Source organism: Centrocercus urophasianus, unplaced genomic scaffold (genome assembly GCF_019232065.1).
Source record: "Centrocercus urophasianus isolate 14NV4802_14NV808 unplaced genomic scaffold, USGS_Curo_1.0 seq_27, whole genome shotgun sequence".
Taxonomy (NCBI): Eukaryota; Metazoa; Chordata; class Aves; order Galliformes; family Phasianidae; genus Centrocercus; species Centrocercus urophasianus.
Window position 1 is genome coordinate 12,179,603 of NW_024884833.1, and position 25,740 is coordinate 12,205,342.

The window sequence follows — 25,740 nt, forward strand, 5'->3', positions numbered from 1 at the left end:
GATAACGAGCACACTGAAGCACAGCTGAAGCTGCACTTCGTTTGCTGTGCAAATTTTACGATCTGTCAAAAAAGACAACTTCCCTAAAATCCAAATGCTCGCCGTGGCGTTCTCGATTTTTTTGTTGTTGTTTGGTTTTTTTTGTTTGTTTGTTTTTGGCTTTTTTTTTTTTAAGGTACGTTTTTAATCAAGATAACGACCGGGCTCCGCATCGCTCTCAGGAAGGTGATTGCGCACGCTCTCCGTAGCCCCGCCGGCAAGCGAGCAGCCACCTCCCCCGCCAGCCTGAGTCAGCCCAACCGGGCAACGCGGCAAGAGCTCGGCCCGGGCCCCCTCCCGAGCCGGCACAAAACCATGGGGAGCGAGAGTTCGGAGGGTTGCGGCCGCCTCAGCGACCGCCCCGCAGGGAGTGGACCCCGGCCCCGCGCAGCTCCGGCGGGCAGCAGCCGCTTCGTCACCGGCGCGGGCCCCGGCCCCGCGGCCTGACGCCGCAGACCGCGGCAGGGATCGCGGCGGGCCGCGCTTCCCTCGCTCCCGGCCGCCCCTCACCTGCCGGATGCTGCTGGTTTCGGCAACGGAGAACTCCTCTTTCTCTTTGGGAGTCTTCACCGTGACTTTGATGATCCGCGGCTCGTCAGCAGCTGAGCCCCGAGCAGGGGACTCCGGGGCGCTGCGGCTCCCCGCGGGGCTGTCTGCGCCGTCCGACATGGTGAGCGGGACCGGGCCAGCTCCTAACGCGCGGCAGCTCCGCACAAGCCCAGCCGCCCCTAGCTCTCGCCTCGCCCCACCGGGCTCTGCCCGCTCCCGCAGCGCCGGGCGGAAATACCCCAGCCTGGCCGCGGCGCGCACTGATGACGCAACGCTTCGGGGAAGTTACTAGAAAGGGGCGCTGCCTGCCCGGGCGGGGGCTGGACAGGGAGCGTGCGCTGTGCGCATGCTCGACGCCCGGGCAGGCGCAGTTGGTCGCGCACACCCCCACCGGGGAGGCGGGGCGGGTGTGCTGGCCTGGGTTTGCCTTTCAGTTTCTCGCTCTGTGCCGCTTTATGGGTAGTGAACATCGAGCTGTTTACTGTTCTAGAATCCCTGCGGCACCACTCCATTGCCGGGGGCACGCTTTTCTCGGTCTTGGGCCAAGTAAACTTAATCACTAATTAAATCTAGCGTCACCAAGCCAGACTTTATTTAATTCGTGATAATCCTAAATTCAAGATTCCTGTTTCTCTTTTAGCATGAAACGTGAGCCTGGCTTTCCGTTCCACACCAAGGGCCTGCGCCTCCTCATCCTTAAGTAGCAGCTCGGTTTCCCGAAGGATGCTGCTCAGCAGAGGAGCTGCCGGGATAATCTCTCAGTAGGAGCCCCGTGTAAATCATGTTGGCTGGTAACACAACAAAGCTGTTTCCAGCCCCCTAAAACTTCTGTGCAACCCATTTAAAACCTGTTTACAGGCTTTAAAACAGGGATACCAAAAGCTGGCAGAAGGCCATTCAAAGCTTTGACCAACCTAGAGAAGTGGTTTGTTAGGGAAAAAAATACTTTCAGGCATATTTAGCCTCTTTGTCGCACTCGTTCCTTTCCCATGTTAGTTGTGACCATACACAGCACTGGATTATGGTGCAGCAGAGTGCTTTGACACAGAACAGTGGCAGAAGGAAGGCTGCAATGAGTCAAGTAATGCTTTGCTCAATCAAGCAGTGGTTTCAAGCAGAAATCAATTAGATCAAAGTGCAAGGTGATGTTCCTCACCCAGGGCTGCTCTTAGTTTACAAGTACAATAGCTCATGCTGACTGTTTGGCTACTTGAGTACAGTTTGTACCAAAAGAGCACAACTGCTATCCACATTAGGCTAGCAGAGATTTACAGTTTGGATTATTAGACGTCTGTGGTATTCAATAAGAGTACCTAATAGATAAGGAGTACTACATGTTCACACAAAATAAGAACCTGAACTTATTGAAAGTTCTTAATTAAACAGGTAATTAAGAGATACTCTGAGCAGAAAACTGATGTTTCTACATCATAGTTTTGGTACAACTAAGAGAGATAAGAGTGTTCATTTGCCTGCATGAATGTGTGCTCACCATAAGACAGTTCAGAATGCAACTTACACATAACGTGTGGAAAAAAGTAAAAATAATACAGCAAACAATTTTGAGTTCCTATTCTGCCTTAGGATGCTGTCTTCTTAAACAGTATCATTTCTTTCCTCTTGCTCTTTTTCTTTACCACTTTCTTCTATCTGTGCTTGTTTTCCCACTTTTTTTGTAAACGCTTGTGCAATTTTTCTTCATTAATTTCTGTTCCAATTGCAGGATTTATCTAAATTGGCTTAAACAAAACAGAAAAAGAGTTCACAGTGACTAGGCACTATTTTGAATCAAAGTGAAAATACCAATTCAAGTGAAGCTGAAACAAATCAAGAATATCATTAGATAGTCTTAATGTTCTATCTGAAGTCAGCAATGCAGTTTTGAGTTTAGACAAGGTCTCACTCAGGTGGTTCGGCTACTGTACAATTTACATGTAAGATCCCCAATGTTTTACTATAAACTAGGTTTTACATTCCTTTTATTCCTGAATATTAAAACCAAAATGTAACACATTTTTGATAACGAGGTTTTAACATAGGAAAAGTGAAAGAGTATAGAACTCTGTTTTTGAAGGATCTTTAGAAAAACAACTATCCATGTATTAGCCAGAACAAAGGTTATAACTGTTTGTTTAGATGCAGTTAAAGGGATTAAGTTAAAAAAAAAAACAAAACAAAAGCTGCATAATAAATTGTTGCTGAGTAGACAACAATGATCTTCTACTGGCCACTATGTGGACATATTGCCATACAGGAAAACATGAGCATAATACATTGTTATATCTGAATCAGAGGGCAACATCTTGTTAGCTCATCAGCAATTCCAACAAATAAAATGCTTGTGTCTCGCTTTCAGTGGGATTTCTCTTTACTCTATGGAAGCATTTGATAGAAATAGAGCCCCAAGATTCTGAACTGTAATTACCAATAAGTACACACTCAACGCTTAGTAAAAAAAATAATTTTCTAAAAAATATTTTATTATCCTGAGTAGTTAACAAGAATTTTGCATTTGTACCTAAGCCCTATATATTTTTGTTGTTTTGATTCACAATAATATTTTCTAGTCTATAATTTATATTTTTTTTTAAGTAACACTTTGTCATGTTGATCCCAGAAATTTTGCTTCTCCAGGTCTGCTGTGTACATTCCCTGTATTTCGCCTTCTATCTTTCCTCCATGCTCTTGGTCTCCTTAACCTGCTGTAGAGAGCTTCTTTTTTCTTCTGGGCAAAGACACCTCAGTTTCCCCTACTTAAGACCTTGTTTTTTCCCTTGAAATTAATTCCTAATTTCAGCACGAAAAACTTCCAGATGTAAATTTTTTTTAAAACACCTATCATAAAAGTAGTATAGAACCTATGCAGTGTAAGCATGTTCAAAGAACAGGAGCCTTTTTCTCTTTCTTTTACCTTTATCACCTCACCTTTGCTTAAATTCAGATTAAGTGAAGCTTAAGTGAAGCTATCTAATTTGAAAAATCTACAGAAGCAAGAATTCAAACACAGAAATGCAAGAGTAAGTTTTATTGAATGATGAAAAACTAATGGCATTACAATTAAAGTTTGAGCTTTGCCAGAATACTAGTTTTCTCACTTTTCTTTAGCAGAAAGCGCAACAAATCAAGTTTTCAGAATGTTAATTAAACTAGTATTTATTATTTTTTCTTCAAAAACTGCATAGTTGAGCAGTTGTACAACAAATATATGAATTTCTGCAAAACCCTGAAGAAAGATTTACTTTTTTTTTTTCTGTATTGAATCTGGTGGCAAAGGAGATCACCTGTATTGGTCAGATTCTGAGTGCTTTTTCCCTCTTTTCCCACTCTGTAAAAGAATAAAAACAAGCATATAGTTAATAAGTAGACTTGACATTTTCTATCTGCAGTTATTTTTTATACTGAAGCAGCATCAATTAGCAAGGAAAAAAGGCTAGTTTTTTTAAACTACACAAACACTATGGGACCTGAGCCCATCTGAACACCAGGTAAATAAATGAAAACAGTCGAGGTACTTAAATGATAGATAATTGACAAATTAGGTGAAAGGGACCTAGTTCAAGGCCACCTGCTGTGGGGCTAAGAAACCATCCAGCCTGCCTTTGAATGACCCCAGAGATGGGGGCATCCACAGCTTCTCTGGGCAGCCAGTGCCAGAGCCTTACCACCCTCTGAGAAAAGTATTTCCACCTTACATCTAACCTAAATCTCCCCTCTTTTAAAGTGCTCCCCCTTGTCTTAGTATTATCCGCCCACATAAAAGATGCTCTCCAAATGATCAAAGATGACAGACTGGAGTAGCACTAGCATCAGCTGGCTTCTTCGGCTCCTTTGCAGGCATCCTGTCTGGTCCTATAGAGCTGTGTGTGTCAAGTTTGTGCAAGTGAACCACAACTTATGCTTTCTATACCTTTGGTAGCACATCTTTTTTCCAAACTCTGGCAGTAGGCACACAGGCCTTTAACATCTGGTGATAAAAAATACACTTATTTATTTCTTATTTATTACTATTTTTTCTAATTTTTAACACACATTTTTGGTTTATTATTTTTTGAAATGTGTCCTCCTGATTCAGAACAATTTTCAATTAAGAAAGTGGGCACAGTATCATCAAAACACGATATCACAAAAATAAAAAGTGTCATCCTGGTCTCCATGCATACATTGCAGTGGAGAATAATAAAAGCAGAAACAATCCCTGCATAGCAGATAAAACTATTTTCTTAAAAGAAGCAAATTAACAAGAAAAACGGGGGGAGGGGAAGGAAAAAAATTATTATGATGGATAAAGAAAGAAATATAGCAGGATTTGGAAAGATTAAATCATATAATAGAGGTGAGCAGAGATATAAAGAGTGGCAGGAAGATGATTTTGGAGTAATAACAATGCACATAATGAAGACCACATTTTTTAATAAAGTCTCTGCTGTTACTCTGTTAATCCTGCTTATTATAGGTAATCAAAAAATAAATTCTTACTGAAAATGGTCTGGTTACAAATAAGTACTAAACGCTAGCAAAATACAATTGTTGTAAGAACAGTGATATGAATAAATTTGACAGTAACAGATTTACTTTATTTACAATATTATTTTCAATCAGCAGAATGCGCACTCAGTTTCACCATAAAGCTTGTCTATAAGGGGCTGAACTACCTGCATTTGGCACTGCTGCAGGACAGTTGTAAGCAGCGACTTCCTTACTTATGGTAAAAGACAGGTGGAGGAAAAGTCAACAGAAAAAGACAGGACACTTACTAACCAACATAATGCTAGATTATTTGTGTAGTGGAAGAAGACAAGCTACTGAGGCTACAGAACTATCTGAAGAGCTCCTATCATATAATAAATGCAGGCTGTCCCTGCAACCTACACAGAAAGTCACAGCCAAAGGAAAAATACTAAGACGTGCAAAGCCGTGGCCAAACACACATCCTCAATTTCCTGGGATCAAATATTTGCTGTTTTCAAAAAAAGCCAGAATGTTAAGCATCATACTATTCATATAGCAGTTAACATAAATTCACTAAACATCATTTCCATTAGTTACTGAAGATATTAGAAGTTGAACGTGCAGTCAGGAAGACAATGAATTTTAACATAACTCGATATGAATTTCCTACAAACATTTGTATACAGGCAGAACTGTAAAACAGAAATGAGGAAAAAATGTGGCAAAAAACGCCACCTTTATGAAGTCTGTTGTTAGTGCACACAGACACAGAATAGGAAAAGAACATCTTGCTTTCACTATTTACCAGCATAGTTCAAGTTTCAAGGTACAAAACAGAATTCTACTTGCCACATCTTTCTTTGTTTTGATACGACGTCCCTCTCCCCAGCCCAGTCCCCAACTACAGCTTGAACTAATTATATTTTAAATTAAAAAGATCAGTTACTAACATACTTAACTGTATGTAAAATAACAATACCTGGTATTTTGTTAATTCTGCCTGCAGCAGCTTCACTTTGGACCTTTCTTGCTCTAATGCAGCATGAAGTGTAGTTACCTAAAAATGTATAGAATACTGATTTATAAAGCATGCTTTACAATTTTACATCAGTGTAAGTCTTTAAGTCATCAGTGATACATGCTGGATTCAAGGGGAAAAGCAAGTAAACGTGTGTGACTGCACATCAACTAAAGTACAAGTAAAATATTCTTTAACAACCATTATTTCCCACACAACACTTACAATATTCACTGGTTTACCTTATGTTACATGAAAGCCATAAAGTCAGAAACTCTTCTGACTTTTGGACTTCGCTTTAATTTCTTCCACAGAACACTCAACTGATGCATATGACACAGCAGAGATAAGATTAATATATCATGTTTAAAAATCAGTACCATGTTATATAACATTAAGTGGGCTAAAGGCTTAAAAGTAAGAAGAGTAGCTGCAAACCAAAACTAAGCATAAAAATCTTGAGTGCTCTTCACTATGATGGCTTGCCAACAGTCACGTCTGCGAGCTATCGGTAGCTCACTTTTGTTCACAGACCAGCATTTTTCAAAGTAGAGACCAGAGATAGCAAACAGCAAGGAAGGGAGGAAGGAAGGAAGGAACCAAAACTAATGGCAGCAATAAAAAAATCCACAAAAACAACCATCAGGAAAGAAACATCTTTTGAAACACCTTTCAGAACTTCCTATCTCTAGTTACAAAGGGATGATATTCCAAATTTACTGTTGAATGCAGGGTCTGCTGTCTTAACAGAAGAAAAAAACTAAGTGATTAGTAATAGCAGAGATACAAGTTCTCTGACACATACTGGGCTGGGCTAATGAATGTAACATCTTCTGGTTAAAGTTTTGGTTTCAGTTTCCTCCTATGACTGCCTTAACCAGCATTTTTTAAATGCAAAAAAAAAAAAAAAAAATCCTTGCTTACCTGTAAGGTCAATTCATTTTTTATAATTTGCAATTCATCCACCTGTAGGAGTATTTCTGCTTTATCTTTCACTACAGAGAGAAAGAAACAGCATGAGAATTTTTCCGTATTTGCTGGTCTTCATCTGTAACAGCACTGTGATATCAAAAGTAATTATTAGTTGCCAGTGCCATTAGTAGCAGCTCAGTTCTGAAGATTAAACCCCAATCTTGCACTACTTACCCATACTTAACCCTGTAAGCAGCAAGGATTTTTAGAGACATTCACTGTGAAAGAAGTCCGTAAGAAAATTTTGAATTGAAAGCTTCACATGAGCCCAGTCACAGCCACAGAAGTTTACACTAGTATTACATATCTACTTAAATACGGATCTGTTTAAATTAGTTAGCACCTATGAAGTATCTGTGGATAAATTAAAATTCTCAATATAAATAAAGTAAGCTTTTTTTAGGGCTCAATTTTGCCATGGACTGTCTATCCCAATGGAATATAGAATAGCCTCAGTCGATGCAAGATCAGATCCGGTAAAACCACAAAATTGCTCTCGTTTATTCTACATTAATACTCCATATACATAGAGAAAGCCTTCAGAACTTCACTTCTTTACTCTCACATGATGAAGACATTTCTTGACTCAGAGACTGACCTGAAGTAATAAAGTCTGATCAGCTAAAATTTGCACTGCTCAATCATCTTAATGTTTCAACCAGCTTAGCTTGCTTATAAGCAGACTTTACATTAAAAAAAAACCCTAGATTTCTGAGTTAAGAAGGGCTAACTCTGATAATCTGCATTCAAGAGCCAAATTAAGAAATTGAAAAGCAAACACAATTTTGTAAGAAAATTAGTATCACAGACCGAACCAAACCATCATGCAAGATCAGGAATATTAAAGGATAATTATGCATAGCAAGTATAAATTTACTAGAATATTTACATACGTGGATCTAAGTATATATGTATGTATATATTTTTTTTCAATCTTTGACCGAAAATGAATTACAGGGAACTACAGAGTTACAACAGAGAACTACCAGAGTTTCACATATGATACTCTGGTTTGGTGTCCCTATTGAATGTATGGTAAAAGACTCATGTCCAACAGTTTAAAGCACAGCTTGCATAGATACAAGAACTGAACATTTACCATTGTCTGAGATACTTGATGCAAGATCAGTCCAGAACAGATCAAGTCATTATCAATACACAGTTTAACTCAAAGTGTCACTAAAACCGTAACTGAGCAGCTCAAATTTCACAGAAAAGTATCAGAATGCAACGAATTTTTGATGGTATAATATCAGATATGCGTAGATATGTGGAGATATGTGTAGTTCAAACGCGTTATTTCACTGGAGTTGCTGCAAATCAATAGCCTTCTAGTTCCTTATAGCTGTCACTGTGCCCACTTATTTTTTAAAATCTGATTTGAAAGTTCCTTCTAGGTTTTCAAAAGAGCTCCCAAGTTTCCTGATGGATCTCTTACTTTCACCTTCCTGCAGCATCTTCAGAAGCTGTGCATTTCTTGCTTTTACTTCTTTATATTTCACCTGTGTGAAAGAAAATAAATTATTACCTGTATACACTATAAAAAGGCATTCTTTAAAGAACCATGACTCAAAGGTTTCAGAATTGAAAATTATGACTGCTGCAGAGAATTAAAACAGCCAAAGTAATAAATACATGACAGGAAAAATGGGTTAATAGCAAAGTAAATAAATTAAGGCAAGCACAAGTTTTAATGAAATTTAGAATAAGAAAGTTTCGTCACTGGGAACCACAATTCAGATCTGGCTAAACCTGTATATAGGCCCATTGCATCAGAAGCTTTAAGGCTTCTCCAAAAAAAAAAAAAAAAAAAAAGCATATATCGCATAATTATAAAACTTTCTGGACAATATAAATGGTTTGTCATATTACTTGGTTAATAGGATAAGATCTCACTGTTCTACTGATAATTTTATAATTCACAGTTCTTAGTTACAGTTTCCTTATTAACTCTTTCCACCTCAGGAATTCCTCTCCTTCCTTTTTTTATTTATGGTTTTTAACTTCACTTTTTCATAAGGCAGTCTTTTCCTTAACTGATTACCACTGTCAGCAGTAACCATATATCTTAATTGTAAGCTTTCTTTTTCTGTCACAAAGCCGTTCACTAAGGAGTTACATATCCTTTTTTTCTTCAGTAAAGAATCTACCACTTCTCATTTAATATCACATTGGATCTCAAAAAACAATCTTACTTCCCCCAAATAGTTGTTTACCTTCCAGTCAATTGCAAACATGAAAAAAGCTATTAGTATGGGTAGTGCAGTGCCCTCTTACTTAGTGCCATGGAACTATGCACATGTGCATAAGCTTATCATGTGCAGCTCCCCCAGAATTAGTGCGTTCATTGTTTTTGTTTTTTTTGAACATTCCTTTTAAACAGAACCTTCAACTCCAGTGTACCAAAACACTGTAACACAACCACAGACAATAATGAGAGTGCTTTCTAACAGATGCAGCATTTAAAGTTTCAAAAACATGCACTTATGCAAGACCTTTTATGGCCACAAGCAGTATGAGAGTCTCTAGATAAGTTTTGAAAAATCAAGCAGCTGTTTTTAAAAATCAATCACGCATCACCTCACCAATATCCTTATGCATTGTGTTGATTCTGCCAAATGCAGTAACGTGCTAATATTGTAAATCCATATCACTTTATAGCTCAAAAAAATTTCACACAGGGAGTCCAACTCTAGCGCGTGGTGAAAACAGCTTCTAGTGAAATTCATGCCTTTATTACTACAAGTAAAACTCCTCTGAAGCAAAAGAACACTTCCAGAATCAACCTGCTCAGTCTACCCTAAGCATGAATACAAGTCATACTAAAATAATTTGAAAGCCATTCCACACTACTTTATTTTGTTACAATATCTGTCACACAAGGATGTTTTGCCCTTTTTTCTCTAGACACTACCAAGACAATGCTAACATTACCTGAAAACATGGAAGCAACAAGTCATTTTCCCCAGATATTCTGACAATACCTTATAATTATTATTTTCCTTACGTGTTTTAGCATGTCCTGAATCCTATTTCAGTTTTACTTGTGTCTAATAGGAATACAGGACTCCATTCTTGCCATACTAAAGCTTTACAGGAGTCCTCTTAAACCTGACAAAATATTCACTCTTTCAGTGTTGTCTTTCAGCACTTCAGGTAATGGACTGAATCGCTAAAGAAAAAAATGAAAAATACCACAAAAAATCCAATCCTATATGTAGTTCTTAAATACAAGGAAAGCTTAGTCTTAGTTAAATATGAATTAATTAAATAAATAAATAATATAAATTGGAAAAGACCAAAGAAAATCCAACTTGCTGCTCCAAGAAGAGCTAACTTCTGAGTAAGGACTTTTTTTTTTTTTTTTTTTTTTTTTTTTTTAACAATAAACAACGCAGCAATACTAGAAGCAACTAGTAGCAGATTTACCAGAGAGGAAGTTTGTCTGGATGCTTTGTCTTGATTCTTCTAATTATTTTTAAATCCTTAACTTACCAAGAAAGACTACTTCACATGATAGTAGAAGAATAATTTTGCTCTGTAAAGATAATCTGAGACCAAGCTAAACTATCTCTACAGATTATTACACACTTAGAATATGTATTAAGATGTGACTGAAGTTAGATTTTGTTTACTACTTGAAGTTATTACAAGCTACATACCTCCCACTGAGTTATTACATTTTTAAGCTGCTGAATTTCTGCATCTTTCTTTTCAAGCTCGAATTTTAGTTGTTCTGTTTTTCCATCTTTCATACCACTCTCCTGTAAACAAGGAAGCATCATTTGTTAATAATAGAGCAATTTGAATTTGACTCCTGTGAAAGGCAACTTATTTCTTTTTACTGTAAACTAGGATCATTGATGAAAATTAGGTAAGTATATCTGCACAAATGCCAGAAGAATAAATAAGAAATGCAGGAATGGATATTGGCATGTTCTGTGGGGCAATTATTTGAATCACGCTTGATTTAAATATCTTTTCCAATATACAAAAATATTAAAAACAGTGTTGCCGGTTTTTAATATTTGGTTGCTTTTGTCTTTGTTAATTGTTGTTTAAGATTATCATGGTTTTGATTAGTTTTCTTCCACTTAGGTGCTCTTTCCTAATTGTTAGACACTTCTTCACTTGAGAGTGACTCCCCTTTTACATGCCTGGTTGTGCTCATGAGATGTGCAGTTATCTATTTCATTGCAATCAGTGAGCTGGTCTCTCCTTTTCTCTCTTTCAAGTATTTTATGAACATCATCTTCCAGCTTATGGAAAAATCCTCCATCATTCATCAGAGTCTGAGAAGAGATTGGTTCCTGTTAAAAGTAAGTATTGTAACAGATTTCCCTTCATACAAATTAATGATGAGATAAAAACAACATGCTTTAAAAATAGCTTAAGTAATGGAAAAAAGGACAACATTCTGATTTATTTAAATCTCATAGATCCTGAGAATATTCTGACTTCCACCTAGAGAATATGATACTAAATGAAGAGCCTAAAAATTAAAAGTCAACATTTAACTGATTATGAATTTGACAGAAACATGAAATTAGAATTTTATACTTTTGCACTATGCTGTTACTGATTTGTTTCACTTAGCTGTCAACTATTCTTCCTGCTAAGTGTTTTTATGTTTGTGCACTGAGCCAGAGCATGATAGCATTACAGCAATTTTTTACCTGATTTGCTTCTCTTTTTCTCTACAACAGTCTTTTTTTTTTTTTTTTTTTTTAACATTCTTTTACATTTTCAAGTTGGATCAAAGTTTGAGATTTTCAGAAAACTAAATAAACAGGCACCAGCTCTAAGAAAGCCAATGCTATATTGCCAAATGCTGTACCTACAGACATACATCTCTATTAAATATGCATCTGTAAAATTTTTCTAAATGCAAAGAAGTCAATTTGGAAATAGTGGTAGTTTGGCAATACAGAGAGTGCCTGAGTAATTACCTCCTAAACATAAGAATTATACTAACTCATTTAATAAAAAATTCAGACTTACCTCATGTTTTTTAGCAACATTATCTGAAAAGAACAGAAAGAAAAAAGTACAGTAAGTCTCTCAAATCTTACATTGTTTGCTATTAAAACAAGCTATTTTGAAAACAATAGTGGAGTTCCTCAATGTTAACCCACCTCTAAAAGCCATGTTAAAAAAGGAAAAAAAGCATTTGAGGGAATGGAGCATCTCCCTCACAAGAAAAGGCTGATGGAGATGGGTCCCTTTAGATTGAAGAAGAGGAGAATGAGGGATAACCTCATTAATGCTTATAAGTAAATACAGGGTGAGTGTCATGAGGATGGAGCCAGGCTCTTCTCAGTGACATCCAATGACAGGACAAGGTGCAACGGGTGCAAGCTGGAACATAGGAGGTTCCACTGAAGAAAAAGAAAAAACTTTTAAACAGTGATGGTGACAGAGCACTGGAACAGGCAGCCCAGAGAGATTGTGAGGTTGCCTTCTCTGGAGACACTCAAAGCCCGCCTAGATGCATTCCCGTCTGATCTGATCTAGGTGTTCCTGCTCCAGCAAGGGGATTGGACTAGATGATCTTTTGAGGTCCCTTCCAATGCCTGACATTCTTTGATTAGAAGCAAGGATTATGAAGTATGGTTGGGGCTGATCTCTATATTGGTATCCCCATCCTTCTTACTACTAAAAGCAAAAGCAGCATCCCTCATGCATTTGCTTCACTTAAAGTGGAAGACAATGAATTTGGTACATAAACTTACTATTTGGTTGTTACTGTTCTTAAAGTCTATTTAGGCATGTTTTTCACTGTGTATCTGAATGCCTTTCATTCTTTTGAATTAAGATATTAATGCTGTGCTATCAGTCTTTTTCCTATATTCAGATTCTCTGAAAATATTGTTATTTAGATAAAAATATCCTTAGGAAGAAACCTTAAAAAATAAATTACTTTCTTCCTTTTCCAGACTCTACCTTTATTTCTTCAGTAAAATCCACAACCTCTGCCCTACAGAAACAGATGAAAGAATTCTAAACATGTAAAAATGAGCATATACAAATACTTTCAATATTTAATGAAAGACAGTATTGAAGAAAGGCAAATAGTGACTTGCTATTACTCAGATCTGAAAAACTCAGTTGCCTGAGGAGACTAAACTCAGTACACCCCACAAAAATCAAACAAAGAACAAACACAAAACAAAAACAGTAACATCGATTTATAAAGATATTACGTTAATCTACCTCCCACCCCAGGGATACATGAAATTACGTTTTCTGTAACCTCTTCCTTTTTTTTTTTTCCTGATAATTCAACTTGCACATTACATAATGAATGCTTAGCTTTTAGATTGTCTTAAATACTAGCTCCAACTCATTTAGAATTTGTTCAAACACCACATTAATGAACAAAGACAGAAGGGCATTTTGCTTTTAGTATACACACTATCAAAATTCCAAGTAGAACAGCTCACACGGCACGATAAGGCATACCTATATTACTTTCTGACTGAAAATCTTTCAGGGACACAGTGAGAGGTTTGTCTTTTCCTTGCTGGTTCTTTCTTTTTTCTTTCTTATTCACAGACTTTGACTGAGGTGGAGTACATTCACTGTTTTCATATTCCTAGAAGAATAAAGTCCCACTGGTATAATTTTCTTCAATAACTTTTTTTTTTTTTTTTTCCCCTGAAGCATTATAAAGGAAAAATATGGTGATGATATACAAAAGGAAATTTTAGCCTCAACAGCAATTACAGGCTTCATATTGGTTTAAAGACTGTAAGGTGCCTATGAACAATTAAGCATCCATTCTGCTTTCTGAAGTAAAGTATCGCTCTTCACTAAACAGCAAAAAATCAAACTGAGAATATAATGCTGTGAAATGCAGGAAGGCAGGATGCTAAATATACGGTGTAAGTTAGCACTTCCTTTTTTTAAAAAAAAACAAAAAAACAACCAAGCAAAAAGCAGGCCCACTGTATCTTTATTTTATTCTCAAAATACGCTTACTCATCTAGGAGGAGTTAAGAGCTATTAGCACACAGCAATGCTATATCAGTTGACTTTATCTCCTATTAAAATCAGACAGGCTGTTAAATGATATCCATTTGAATCTGCACACCACCTCCCCCCACATCTGCATTAATATTTTTAACAAATTATCACTGTTCCAGATGTACAGCACTTTAAAGAATGATTTGCTTTACTTTTAAAACTCAATCTTCAAAGTTCTAATGTTGTCAAATCAGGATGAATCCTACAAATACCTTTTTGTGCTCTTCATATTCCAGTTTGCTTAGCAGCAATGCTTTTTCAAGATCAGCTTCAAACATTTCAGATGTCAGCTGAACAAAAGAATTAACATTGTGACTAGCTTGTTAACAACAAAAAGCCTCTAAGACCGCATTAAAATTTCTGTTCTGATATGTATATTGGCAGAGTTGGCAAAAAGCTTCATTGATACAATACATGGCATTATCAACAATAAAATAACTTGCTCTGTAAAACTGCATAATAGATGGACTACTGGCTATATGCTTACAAATATCTATGGATTATAGTTTCCACCCTGAAGATTTATTTATATTAGATCACTTTTTTTTTTTCCCTAGGATTTAGTCTAAAAGGAAAATCAGATGTGAAGGGATGAAAAGTGTCATCATAAAAGAAGATCTCTGTTCTGTGTTAGCATCCTCTGTTGTTTTTGTTGTTTGAAACACGGTACAGATAAGGTGATTTTCACCTTGAAGATGCATGTTTAAATAATTTAAATGAGAGGTCAAATTCACCAAAAACGCTGCATTGGAAAGCCATTTTTACACTTCAAATTCCAGCACAATTTATCCTTTTGATGCCATAAAGGACTTAATTTCTCTTTACTAATCATAACTTTCTCAGCATTCTATCTTGACTTAGACACCTTCCTTCAGAAAAGTAAATGATGTCCCCATAATCAGCATCCGTACTTTTAAGGAGTTCCCACAATTGGTGATGATTCAGTCCCTTGAACTTTATGAAACTCACACCTTTGACAACAGTTTGCATGGCACCCATTTTTAAAACTTTTGCACATAAATTTTCTTGGTGCTTGATGCAATGATATTTCATCAAACCTGAGTTTCAGGTTGTGATTGCATCATCTTCTATTAATTTCTTTAGTCTTTTTTTTTCTTTTTAAAAAAAACCAAACACCACAGAGGACACCATCAGTAGCACACCAGACACGTTGACAAAGGTTAAAAAATAAATCACATTAATGCAATTTTTTACTGCTTCATATGAATCAAGAGATTTAGCTGTGTCTTCAAATAGTACCAAAGAAGCCATTTCTTCACATTTGTTATCAATAACTCTATTTCTAATGGTGAGTTGAGCCATATCTGTAGTATCTGTACTTTTATCTGTTAACAAATAATAATATATGAAGATAACAGTTTTACTTTCCAAAAATTTTTAAAAATAAATTTTGCTATTTTTTCAGTTCACCTAGCAGCATCACTCTGGTGAGACAAACTGATTTTTAGGAAAATCCACCTTTTATTTTTTTTTTAAACCAGTATACATTGTATCTGTCATGCTTTCCATACATTGCTTAACAGACTCACCACCAAGAAGGCTTTTTTTTTTTTTTTTTTTTTTCAATCAAACTTGCTATCGTGCAACTAGCTTTTATAACAGAGGCCATTTGAGTTTTAACTCTGTGATATTTTATTGAGGTGACTTACTTTTTTTCAGTTCCAATATTTTGTCTGTAAAGCATTCTTGATACACATCAAATTCGGCAGCGTGTTTCTGCACACAATATCTGTTCAAACTGCGATCTTTGTCACAGCCTGCTTGCAAATGAAGCACAGTGCCATGCCCACGTCCCAGGGGCAGGGCGCTGAGTGGGGCAGAGCTGCTGCCGTGATGACACAGCAGCAGGGGGCGCGGCCGCAGCGAGAGGTGTGCTGGACCGCATGCCGCCCGAGGTGGATGCGTCTGGATCAATACAGTGATGTGCTGCCAAATGGAGCCTCTTCACCACAGCTTTCTCCTTTTCATAGCCAAAGTGCTATTAATTAATCATTAACAACAACTACTTTACGTAGCGGGTTTTTGTTGTTGTTGTTGTTCTTTGTATTTTAAAGTAAGGTCCTTTACATGCATTCCACTATAAGAGCTGTTGGAGTGAAAAATTGACTTAATTTGCCTACTGTACTTCAACCAAGCTGAACTGAGTAGTGTACACTAGCTATCTAATCCTTAGAGCTTATGAGTGGTCATATGCTTAAAAGTAATTTATTACATGGTGTAAGCACAGGCATTCTCTGAAATTCTTATTCCACAATACCTATAACCAGTCTTGTACACAAGAAAACAAAAAACCGTAGAAGACACTTTCCTTTGTTGTTTTTTGTTTGCTTGTTTGTTTTTATTACCAGAGTAAACTTAAGTAATATTTAGAAATGAGACAGTTAAAACAAAGTACTCTCAAACTAAATTGTTACAAGACTTCACATAAGCTTCAAGATGCTGTCACTCCTAAATTTGAGCCTAGTTTGTGGCTTCAAGCTTAGTAACAACAGTGTTACAGTGGAGAAGATTTTGATAGAGGAGGAGGTAAGGAAAGACTTGTAAGGTGGCACCTGCAGGAGAAGGTGAGGGGCTGGACTGTGCCTGACACTGCAGCTATAGCTGAGACTATCAGCCCAAGCTGGTGGTGCCGCTGAACCAGCTGGAGGACTTTAGCATCCCTGTGAGAACAGCTTAGAGAAGGGTGGTGAGAACTAACCAAGCAAACCAGCCTCAGAGGGCTAACAGGAGGAGTGGAGTAGCAGCTTGATTGGGAGCCTACAAGTATGGTTTTCACAGGATTGCTACCACATCCTGGTCTCCCATCTTCTGCACTGCTTACAGCTTTACCAAAGGGACAGAGTGCTGCACGCAGCAAGGAGAATGGAAGACAAAAACTAGGGATGAGATGCTTCATAGAGGCAGAGTGAGGTTTTCTATGGTTTCTTTTTGAGGATTTTTTTCCAGGGTGAGGTATTCTGTTTCTGTTTGTTTAAAACTTGCCTGTTTTCTTTCAATACCAGAATCAGTAATGACAAGCTTGTTAACTGACAACAAATAAATTGATTAAAATTCCTCCAAAATCTGTGGACTGCTTTTGCCCATGGGAATTGCTGGATTCAATCTGACCATGGTAGTTATCTACCAAAAATTAGTAATTTCCTATTACTCTGAAAAGATCCATAGGAGCACAGAAAAGAAACAGGAATGGAAAAAGGAAGAACCGGAAACAGAACAGCTGACATGAAAAAAACATGGTAAGCTCACAGTGAAGGTGAGATTGGCATTTATCACATACTGTGTTTAGGTAATAATTTAGCATACAAGATCCTAAATTATCAAGAATTTGTACAGCCATTATGTTGTTACAAATATTAAACAAATATTAATATAGTGGAATCTCTAGTACAAAAATGATTTTATCAATTTACCTAGTAGTCATTCAATTCAGGACAGAGCTGAGGGAAGCTGGCTGTGTTTACAACAAAGGTTACTACTTCCAAAGCTGAGCTGCAGCATAGACTTTTTCAAAGACAGTCATCAATGCCAAGGCCTTCTAAGCATATTCAATCTTGCTTCTATTCTAAACAGACAGCTATAGGCCAACTATCACTGAAGCCTATACAAAATCCAGAAACCACATTCCTTTTCTCACATACTCGAGGCACATTTGATACCAATTTCTGGATGCATGTAAAATCCCTCAAATTAACATCAATGCACAAAGCTCTTAAAGCAACTGAAGATGACAGACTAGTATTGTGGATTACATGTATAAAATAGCTTTGTGGTTCGGACAAATCTAACTTTTGAATTCACGTAGACATCCAGAAAAGGAAAGTGTCAACAATATGATAATTGGAAGGGTAAATATTCCAAAAGGAACACTTCACAGAGTAGAAGATGCAGCATCCCTTCCCACAGTATTGTTATGGAAGCAGGGAGCCATGGTTTCTCATCTGGTGTTGAACATCACCTTTATTACAGTATATCATTCAAATTTTACCTCTTTATTGATATTGTATTATTTGACAAAAGAAACTGACTAGTAGTTCATGCCTTCTGAATATGAAGAATTTGAATCTGTATCTCCTCACTCTGGTAAACATGTAAATTGCAATTTGAGCCTACATGCTAATTGTGTTATTCAACACAGAGATTTTTCCAAGTCTTATAGTACAATCTGTGTAACTTCACAAAAAGGAAATCAAAAGTTAAGAACAATAACTGACATATGATGCAAGCTTGATTAAACTAAGGTAGTTGGGCAAACAAACCATTTTTTAAGAAGTGTTATAGATGTGCCATTTTGTTTGAGAGTTCTACATTTTTAAGTCTGCTGAACTTGCTTTGCAGCCAGTGCCCAGGCTTTCCTCTAATAAAATGTAGTTTTCATATGCTTCAAACAGTTCTCATTTTCATCAACACAGCACATGCACAGTGTCAGATTTTAGTACATACAGCCATTCTAGAAATAGGCACTTCATGGAAACTGTATGTAGATTCACACATTAAAATCTTTGATATTTGTGTGCTTTACATCCTGGGTGTGCACACTAGTACGATTGCGTCCAGCTCTGCAATAAAGAAATGTCAGCTTTCTAACCTGTCAATTGGGTTGACAAGTTCTGTTCCTGGATTTTGGTGACATTACTACTATGGTATTTGCTGTCCAGTTATTTTACAGAGAAAAAAAATCCAAGGCAACTTCACAGTGCATAGCCTAAATGTCAGTAGGATCTAAACGTTTATGATTGAGTTTACTTTGTCTAAGAATTTCACCATCCAATAATTAGACTAATATTCTCCTTTTTAACTGAAAAAATTGCTTCCTAGCATGCAGAATATAAAAACATTTAAGGTACAGGTTTGTTTTGTTCAGTACATGAAGTAATTCTGAAGCTAATTAGCTCTGAAAATTTCCAAAGGAAATTTTAGATCATTACTCCACCAATAGGACAAGCATCCAGAGTCCTGCAAAACATTACTACATTTAAGGAATCACCTATAATCAAAGCATTAGCGATGTTAAAAAAAAAAAAAAAACACCCCAAGGACAGCATCTGTCATTTTTTGTCAACATAGCTTTCTACATTTTTCTCTCAACTACAATAGGAATCTTTTCAAGACAATATTTTCTGTTGAGATTGGAGTTGAAAACCTCCATAAGTGAAAACAGCATCCTAGTAGCTGCTAGCATGCCAGTGTAGAAGTTGAATGAAAGTTTCAAAAATGCTTTTTAATTCCAGTTTGTGTTGCTTATTTGCAATTCTTCTTAAAAGTCTGTGCAAAATTAAGTACTCCGAAAGGCAAACCAAGGAAGTCAAAACTGCACTCTCCACAATGAATTGAGGTGTCAGAAGATATACATAATGAACTACATTAAAAGAAAACAAATCTGCATAGCAGACAACTTCACTGATTAACATACTTCAGGAAAGCCACAGACAGTTGAATATAGTAAGCTGTACCTGTTCATCTCTTTGCCTCCACTCTTGCCAATTTTCTTCCTGAGAGTCTTTCTGCATTGTAGCATGCAGTTTTTGTTCATGCTGAGATAGACAACCTCCATGGGAGGATTTCTGAGGAATCTTTTTAAAAGCAAGGTTTCTGAGCTGAAAAACAAAATTCCATTTCACCTTAATTGAAGTGTTAATAAGAAAGAGCTTTAACAGACTAATAAAGGTACTCAGACACAGGCTAACAGAATTACATGTATTTTACTCTTTTCTATAGTCTGGACTACGTTTTTGTTTAATCAAGTACAGTACATACCATAATACAGATTTTTTTCTTAATAGTAGATTAGAAACACCAGTCACACAGCTTAAAATAAATATATCTTGGCAGGTGAAAATACTTTGAACAGATCTATGACATGCTTCAGTTTTCACATTGGTTCAGACATTACTGTGGTCTCACACCTGAACCAAATTAAATACCATACCAATGAACACGTGGTATACAGTCCTGGTATCAACCAACAGAGGAACTAGAGGTTCTGGTAGGAAAAAGAATTAGGTAGACAATCTTTAAAGCTTTTCAACACTCTAAAATCAGTCCTATTTAAGAGCCTATAATAAAATTGCCTTTAATTGCTGCACCACATGGAAATAACAGTGCGATCTTAATTCTTTGCATAATTAAAAAGTTTGATAGTGAAAATCAAGTCAATTTTGGAACTCAGTGACATTCACTGGTAAAAGCACAGGCATTAACACACATTCTGTTCCCTCTATTTCACACGCAGGCAGCACAAAAACAATCTAGTATCAATTTACAAACAGGAACTTCCTTATCCTGCTCTATAGTTTGAGCGACATTTTTGTTTAATCAGACAAAGTACACACCAACTTGTACGAAGAACTATTTTGAGAAAGAAAAAAAATGCAATTTGATTCAGTAGAATTCCTTTCACAGAAAGAAAAACAGAGACTTCTCAGGGTCAGAAAAAAAAAAGGGTTTTTAATCAGATATTAATACTATCCACTGGTGGAATTACAACCCTTTTACCTCATTGGCTTCACTCTGCTGCTGTTCTTTCTTTCTTCTCCTTTTCTCTCTTTTTTTCTCATTTGTAGAAGATCTACCCTCTAACGCTTGAGATTTACCAGCACCTTGGCCACTTCTGCCTTTTCCAGATTCTGAATCAGTATCACTTTCCAGTTGCAGTAAGGCAAAACGAGATGCAGTGGTAGGAACTGAATTGATCACAACAGATGCCATTGCTATGTCTGAACTTCTACTCAGCTGCTTCTCTCACTGAAGAGTTTCCTGGGAAAGTAGCAAAGAATTGAAAGTGAAAACATTATTGATAAAACAAGTGGTAATCTGATTCTGTCACCCACAGAAGTTTTGTCTCAGAAAATACAAGACAGGATTGGAATTAAAAACAACCCCACCACTTCTTTGTATTTTAACTACATTGTAGTAGCTTATATCTGAAGAATGACTCTATAAAGAAAAAATATCTGTTTTACAGTTTATTCTAAGCTAATGCATTTGTTTCTGAGGGACTGCATTTAAGGGGGGGAAAAAAAGCCCACAAGTAGCCAGCTCTAAACAAACTGGCCTTCATGTTCTAGGGGGAAAATGACACAACAGAATAGCGTACTGCTACAAAATAGTTTCAAATTCTGTCCCACATGAGAACCTACAGAAGACTCAGGCTCCTTCTAATAATTAACTCCAGATTTTCTCAAGTACAGACTTCTATTGTAGCCCCAGTATACTCACATATATCAGCAGGCAACAATAACAGCATAGCAAAAACCGTTACCTAAAAGAATTATTTAAAAGGAATATGACATTTCACTTTTCAAAGATGAAGGAACCAACGTGTAAGCTCATACCGCTCTGTTCAAGTTCACAGAAGTTACAAACAGCATTTCTGACACACAAAGAATTGTATGACATACATATCAGACATTATCCTACTGCACTTCTTTCAAAAAGAAAAAAAGATAGCAAAACCTGGCATATTTTCAGAATAAAACATACTGTGCGACAAATTGTGAATCTACCTGATGCTGACGTTCAGATTCTTTGATCAGACCACAACCACAGACCTAGAGAAAAAAAAAATACAAAAAAAAACACAGGTCAAGAGCACCTAACATATAATATCTTGTCATGTTTTAAGTGACAAAAATAGCACAGTAAATACAGATTTTGGGGCACATACATCTGTATGTGTAAAAGTATGCAGACATTTAAATATATTTAATTCTCAGTAACCGTATAGTTATCCAGCTTAGGAGATTAGTTAGAAACGAGAGACTCTGTACTCTTATTAACTGAACATGCAGTAAAATGGGAACCCGAAGATCACAAATGCACCTTCACAGAAAAAAAAAAAATAAAAGGCATCAGAGACAAGTGCTCAGTTGTGCTACACAAAAACTTACAATACTGGATGTTGCTCTTGGCACTAACCAGGTAACACTGAAGACTGCAGACACCTTACTGTATTCGACGCAAGAAAATAAGCTAGTGAAGTATAGTACTCTTCTCAGTAAAAGTCTAGAATTTCCAGTCCCTCTCTATTAATTGTGGTATATGTCTTATTTCGTGCAGTTGAATGGTACAACACATCATTAAAGTTCACGGCAGCTAGTGGTGGCAGATACATCTGTTTACCCATGCAATCACAAACCATCACATGTAGATGAAAATCTGCACCATCCTGAAATATGACTGCAAACTCCTTACTCCTTCATCTACAAATACAATACAGTAAGTATACCTTTGCTATCTTAATGTAGTTGGCATGCAGTAAAAGTCCAGCTGACAAGCGTATTTAATAAGTACTACCCATGGAATTCTATTGTTACAATTCACTGAAATACAATGGCAATGACAAGATAACAGAAATGTTTATTCCTCAGTTATATTTATTTATATAGAATAGAAATAGATAGAAAAGAGTTTATAAAGGAAACAGCAAACACATGAGATCACCAGTTATTTTTTTAGTTAAGACTAGAAAAGCTGTTAACATTGCTAATTTAGTTAGTAGGACATTTCAATACAACTATTCATATTACAGCAGGATCTAATTACCCCACTTCTGCAACATTTAAAGATAGATACAGTGATTTACTCCAGCCTGCCACCATGCCAGGCTTCAGATTTTAATATCACATCTGCAGATCTGATAGATAATTTGTTTTAAGTACAGCATTTCAGTTTCAAACTTTGGTTCCCGCTGCCCCCGCCTCAGAAAACCAGTGAATGGACAACTAAAAAGCTTTCAGCTAATGACAGACACTTGCTAGCCCACAGACACATCTGTCTGTACCCCTCTCAGTTTCTCCCCAACCCCAGTACAGAACTGCAAGTATTCTTCATTACTATAGACAATCAAAATAAATACGAAGCACTGCATTCTTGAGCTTGAGACATTGCTTAAAGAAGCTTTTAGATTGCAAAAAGAAAGCGTTCAAGTATCACAGAGAGTTTTGTAGTTCCACAGACCAAGCAAAGAACAGAAACATCACTTTGATTTTTTACAGAGATTCCAAGTAAGAGCCGTAAAGTCTGGTAAAATTTGGGAAGTAACAGTCTGTCACCCAAAGCCTGTTTATCTAAAAACAAGATATTTCCTTTTCCTACTACGTAGATTACAGTGAAAACCTACAAGAGGAGGAAAAGGAAGCAAAACGTGCTTTGAAGCATGTGGTACTGTTTCCACTTGTGTTTTGTGCCAGAAATTATATTGTCACAGATTTCAGAGAAGATTCCAGTGTCTCATAGTGCTATTACTCCTGTACTATTAAGAGATCAGTGAGCGATGGATTTCCAAGTTGCAACATCATTATTGCACAGATAGACAGGCAACACCAATTAATAACTCCACTTCAAAGCCTTCTGCTTTGCATATCACTAGCAGACTGAGTCTGTGCAGTCTGTTCCAAACTGCAGGAGTTGTTTGGGACTGTACCCATTGTGCAGTTTTATGCATCACAAACTGAAGATAAGCACTATACATATATACCACATAATTTTAAGGCAACACAGAAGCATATGTTATTACTATCAACCATTAACTTGTTAGCATTTTATTTATTGGTTATACTCTTCTACAAATCACATCAGTCTCCATGAGCAGATTATTATTACTGTAACCAGAGTTCCAGTAACTTGGAATCCTTACTGTATTGGTGACTCACATTAACCTATAAAGCATGCCAGGCAGCTTATGAAATATTGTAGTTTTAAAGGCTACTGTGAGCTGCCCAGTATACATGCTAAGATACTCACTAACTCAGTTTGAACACCAGCAACTTGCTAGTCCGGGTGCAGCTTTGCATATGAATGCACATATAACTGGTGAGGGTTTGCCCACCACTAAGAATCGAGCAGTATACCACCATCTAGGAGACTCCTGGCCAATTTCAATAGCACACTTTCAAGCATCTACGGAATTACAACAGTTTTAAATGTGGTGCTCTACTATTCCAAGGAAAACACGCTGAAGAGCTCAAAAACACAGTTTCCTTTTAACCCTCTTTCACTTAATAAAGGCACATTTTCAGAAACTTAGAAAACAGCATCTTGCTATACATAATCTTCCTGTTTCTTCTACTATTAATACAGTATTTGTGATCATCTGTAATTACTATACAGGCTTAACAAACATGATCAACCTCAGTATTTGCCTGCAAACCTGAGACATCATTAAAACACACAGTACTCATTGGTGGAAAGGCATAAGTCCATTCTCTGCCAGCTCAGACCAAGTGTTGCTCTTTGTGCTCCTGACCTATTGATCTTTGGCCATTGGTACATTTATTACAACAAGCCCTATATCAACCAGCACACTTACACGGAGTTCTGACCCACCCAGCCAGATCACCAGCTTTCCTTTCTTCAGTTACCTTTGTGTTTTATACCAACTGACTGTGCAGATACATCAAAGCATTTTAAATCCATGAAGTTACTGAAGCCAACTCAAGCCATCCACTTGTCAGTGAGCTCCCCCAGTAACCTCAGTGCCATACAGCCTGCTTCCAAAACCCACACGAAAGCTGCAGCTCCGGCACGCACAGCGGCCACCGATGCACAGCATTTAAAAGGCAAACGGGTTACGGACGAATTTACCATAGCGATTCTCAGAAAGTAGGCGATTTTGAGAGAGGGGGAACGCTTTTATAAATCATTCCTAAGGCTCAGGGTGAAAGCGCAGGAGCGACCAGGCAAGTCTGACTTTCACTTCCTTACAGCACGCTGACGAAGCTCGCTCTCCGCAACTTCTGCTCTCCCTTCCCCGAAGAAGTTAACGGAGAGCGAGTTACCGCATTCTGACGGACCCGCGCCCGGCACTCACCGCGCGGCGCGAGGGGACGGCGGCCGCTGGCAGCGCTCCGTCAAGGACAGGGCAGTCGGGAAGGAGCGCCGCGGAGTCGCAAGGGGCGGCACGGCCGGCGACAGGGCTGTAAACCCGGCCCGGGCCGCCCACCACAGGCGCACAGACGGGACCCACGAGCTGCCTCCCGCCGCCGCCCAACGCGCCCCGGGACGGAAGGAACGGCCGGCGCTCCACCGCCGGGACCCGCTGAGGCCCGCTCAGAAAGAGCTCGAGCTCTCCTTCCACGGCCACCGGCCCGCCGCGGGCAGAGCAGGACAGGGCAGCCCCGTCTCCGGCCGGCACCGCCGCGGGCAAAGCGGGAGGAAGGCAAGGCAGGCGGCCGACAGCCGCGGAGGCAGTGGACGGACGCGACCCGCAGGACACTCACTCCGGTCGCGGCGACGCTGCGAGAAGGCAACAGAGCGACCACAGCCGCTCGGCGGGTGGCTATAACGGCCTGGGGGACGGCGAACGGCAGCCGGACTCGCGCGGCCAGGGGGCGGGGCGGAGCGCTGCGCGGAGGGGCGGGGCGGGGCGCTGCAGCGCGGGCCGCACGTTTGTTTATCGGCCGCGGCCGCTGGTTGGCCCAGAACTGCGCGGCTGCGTCACGCGCGGCGGCGTTACGGCCGGGCCGGGCCGGGCCGGGCCTCGAGGCGGCCGGGCGCCCTTTACGGGATCCTGCCTGGGTCAAAATAACCCAGGCAGGGTCAAAATAACTCTGCAACGGCAGAGTCGAGGGGGGAGCGGCGCCGGCCGCTAAGCTCGGCCCGGGTGTTGTGGGGCGCAGGCGTGCTCCTGCCGCACGTGTGCCCGCTGCCCGCTTCTCGTGCGGTGGCGG

The 25,740-nt window shown here is 38.5% G+C and overlaps 2 protein-coding genes across 8 annotated transcripts in view; both read right to left on the reverse strand.

Moving 5' to 3' along the window:
* Nucleotides 1–733, reverse strand: part of UBQLN1 (ubiquilin 1) — a 27,076-nt gene extending 26,343 nt beyond the window's left edge. For 2 of the 3 annotated variants that reach the window (XM_042826833.1, XM_042826832.1), the window contains exon 1: nt 550–732. In XM_042826833.1, coding sequence (XP_042682767.1) covers nt 550–708 — 159 coding nt within the window. In that variant the 5' untranslated portion in view covers nt 709–732. Of the gene's footprint in view, nt 1–549 lie in introns of all 3 variants that reach the window. The other variant, XM_042826834.1, reaches the window with a different exon arrangement.
* Nucleotides 734–3,598: 2,865 nt separating this feature from the next.
* On the reverse strand, nt 3,599–25,385 carry GKAP1 (G kinase anchoring protein 1). 5 transcript variants are annotated; one of them, XM_042826843.1, is made up of 14 exons: nt 25,291–25,385; nt 21,577–21,621; nt 21,290–21,332; nt 20,567–20,827; nt 19,525–19,668; nt 14,266–14,343; nt 13,490–13,622; nt 12,029–12,051; nt 11,185–11,337; nt 10,690–10,791; nt 8,466–8,529; nt 6,980–7,050; nt 6,017–6,094; nt 3,599–3,913 (listed from the first exon to the last, which is right to left on the reverse strand). In XM_042826843.1, the coding sequence occupies exons 4-14, from the start codon at nt 20,777–20,779 to the stop codon at nt 3,866–3,868; spliced, it is 1,107 nt and encodes a 368-aa protein (XP_042682777.1). In that variant the 5' UTR covers nt 20,780–20,827; nt 21,290–21,332; nt 21,577–21,621; nt 25,291–25,385; the 3' UTR covers nt 3,599–3,865. The 5 variants fall into 5 exon arrangements, with proteins under 5 accessions (XP_042682777.1, XP_042682779.1, XP_042682775.1 ...); XM_042826845.1 differs by lacking the exon at nt 21,290–21,332 and having other exon boundaries at nt 11,185–11,319; XM_042826841.1 differs by lacking the exon at nt 21,290–21,332.
* Between the last annotated feature and the right edge of the window lie 355 nt (nt 25,386–25,740).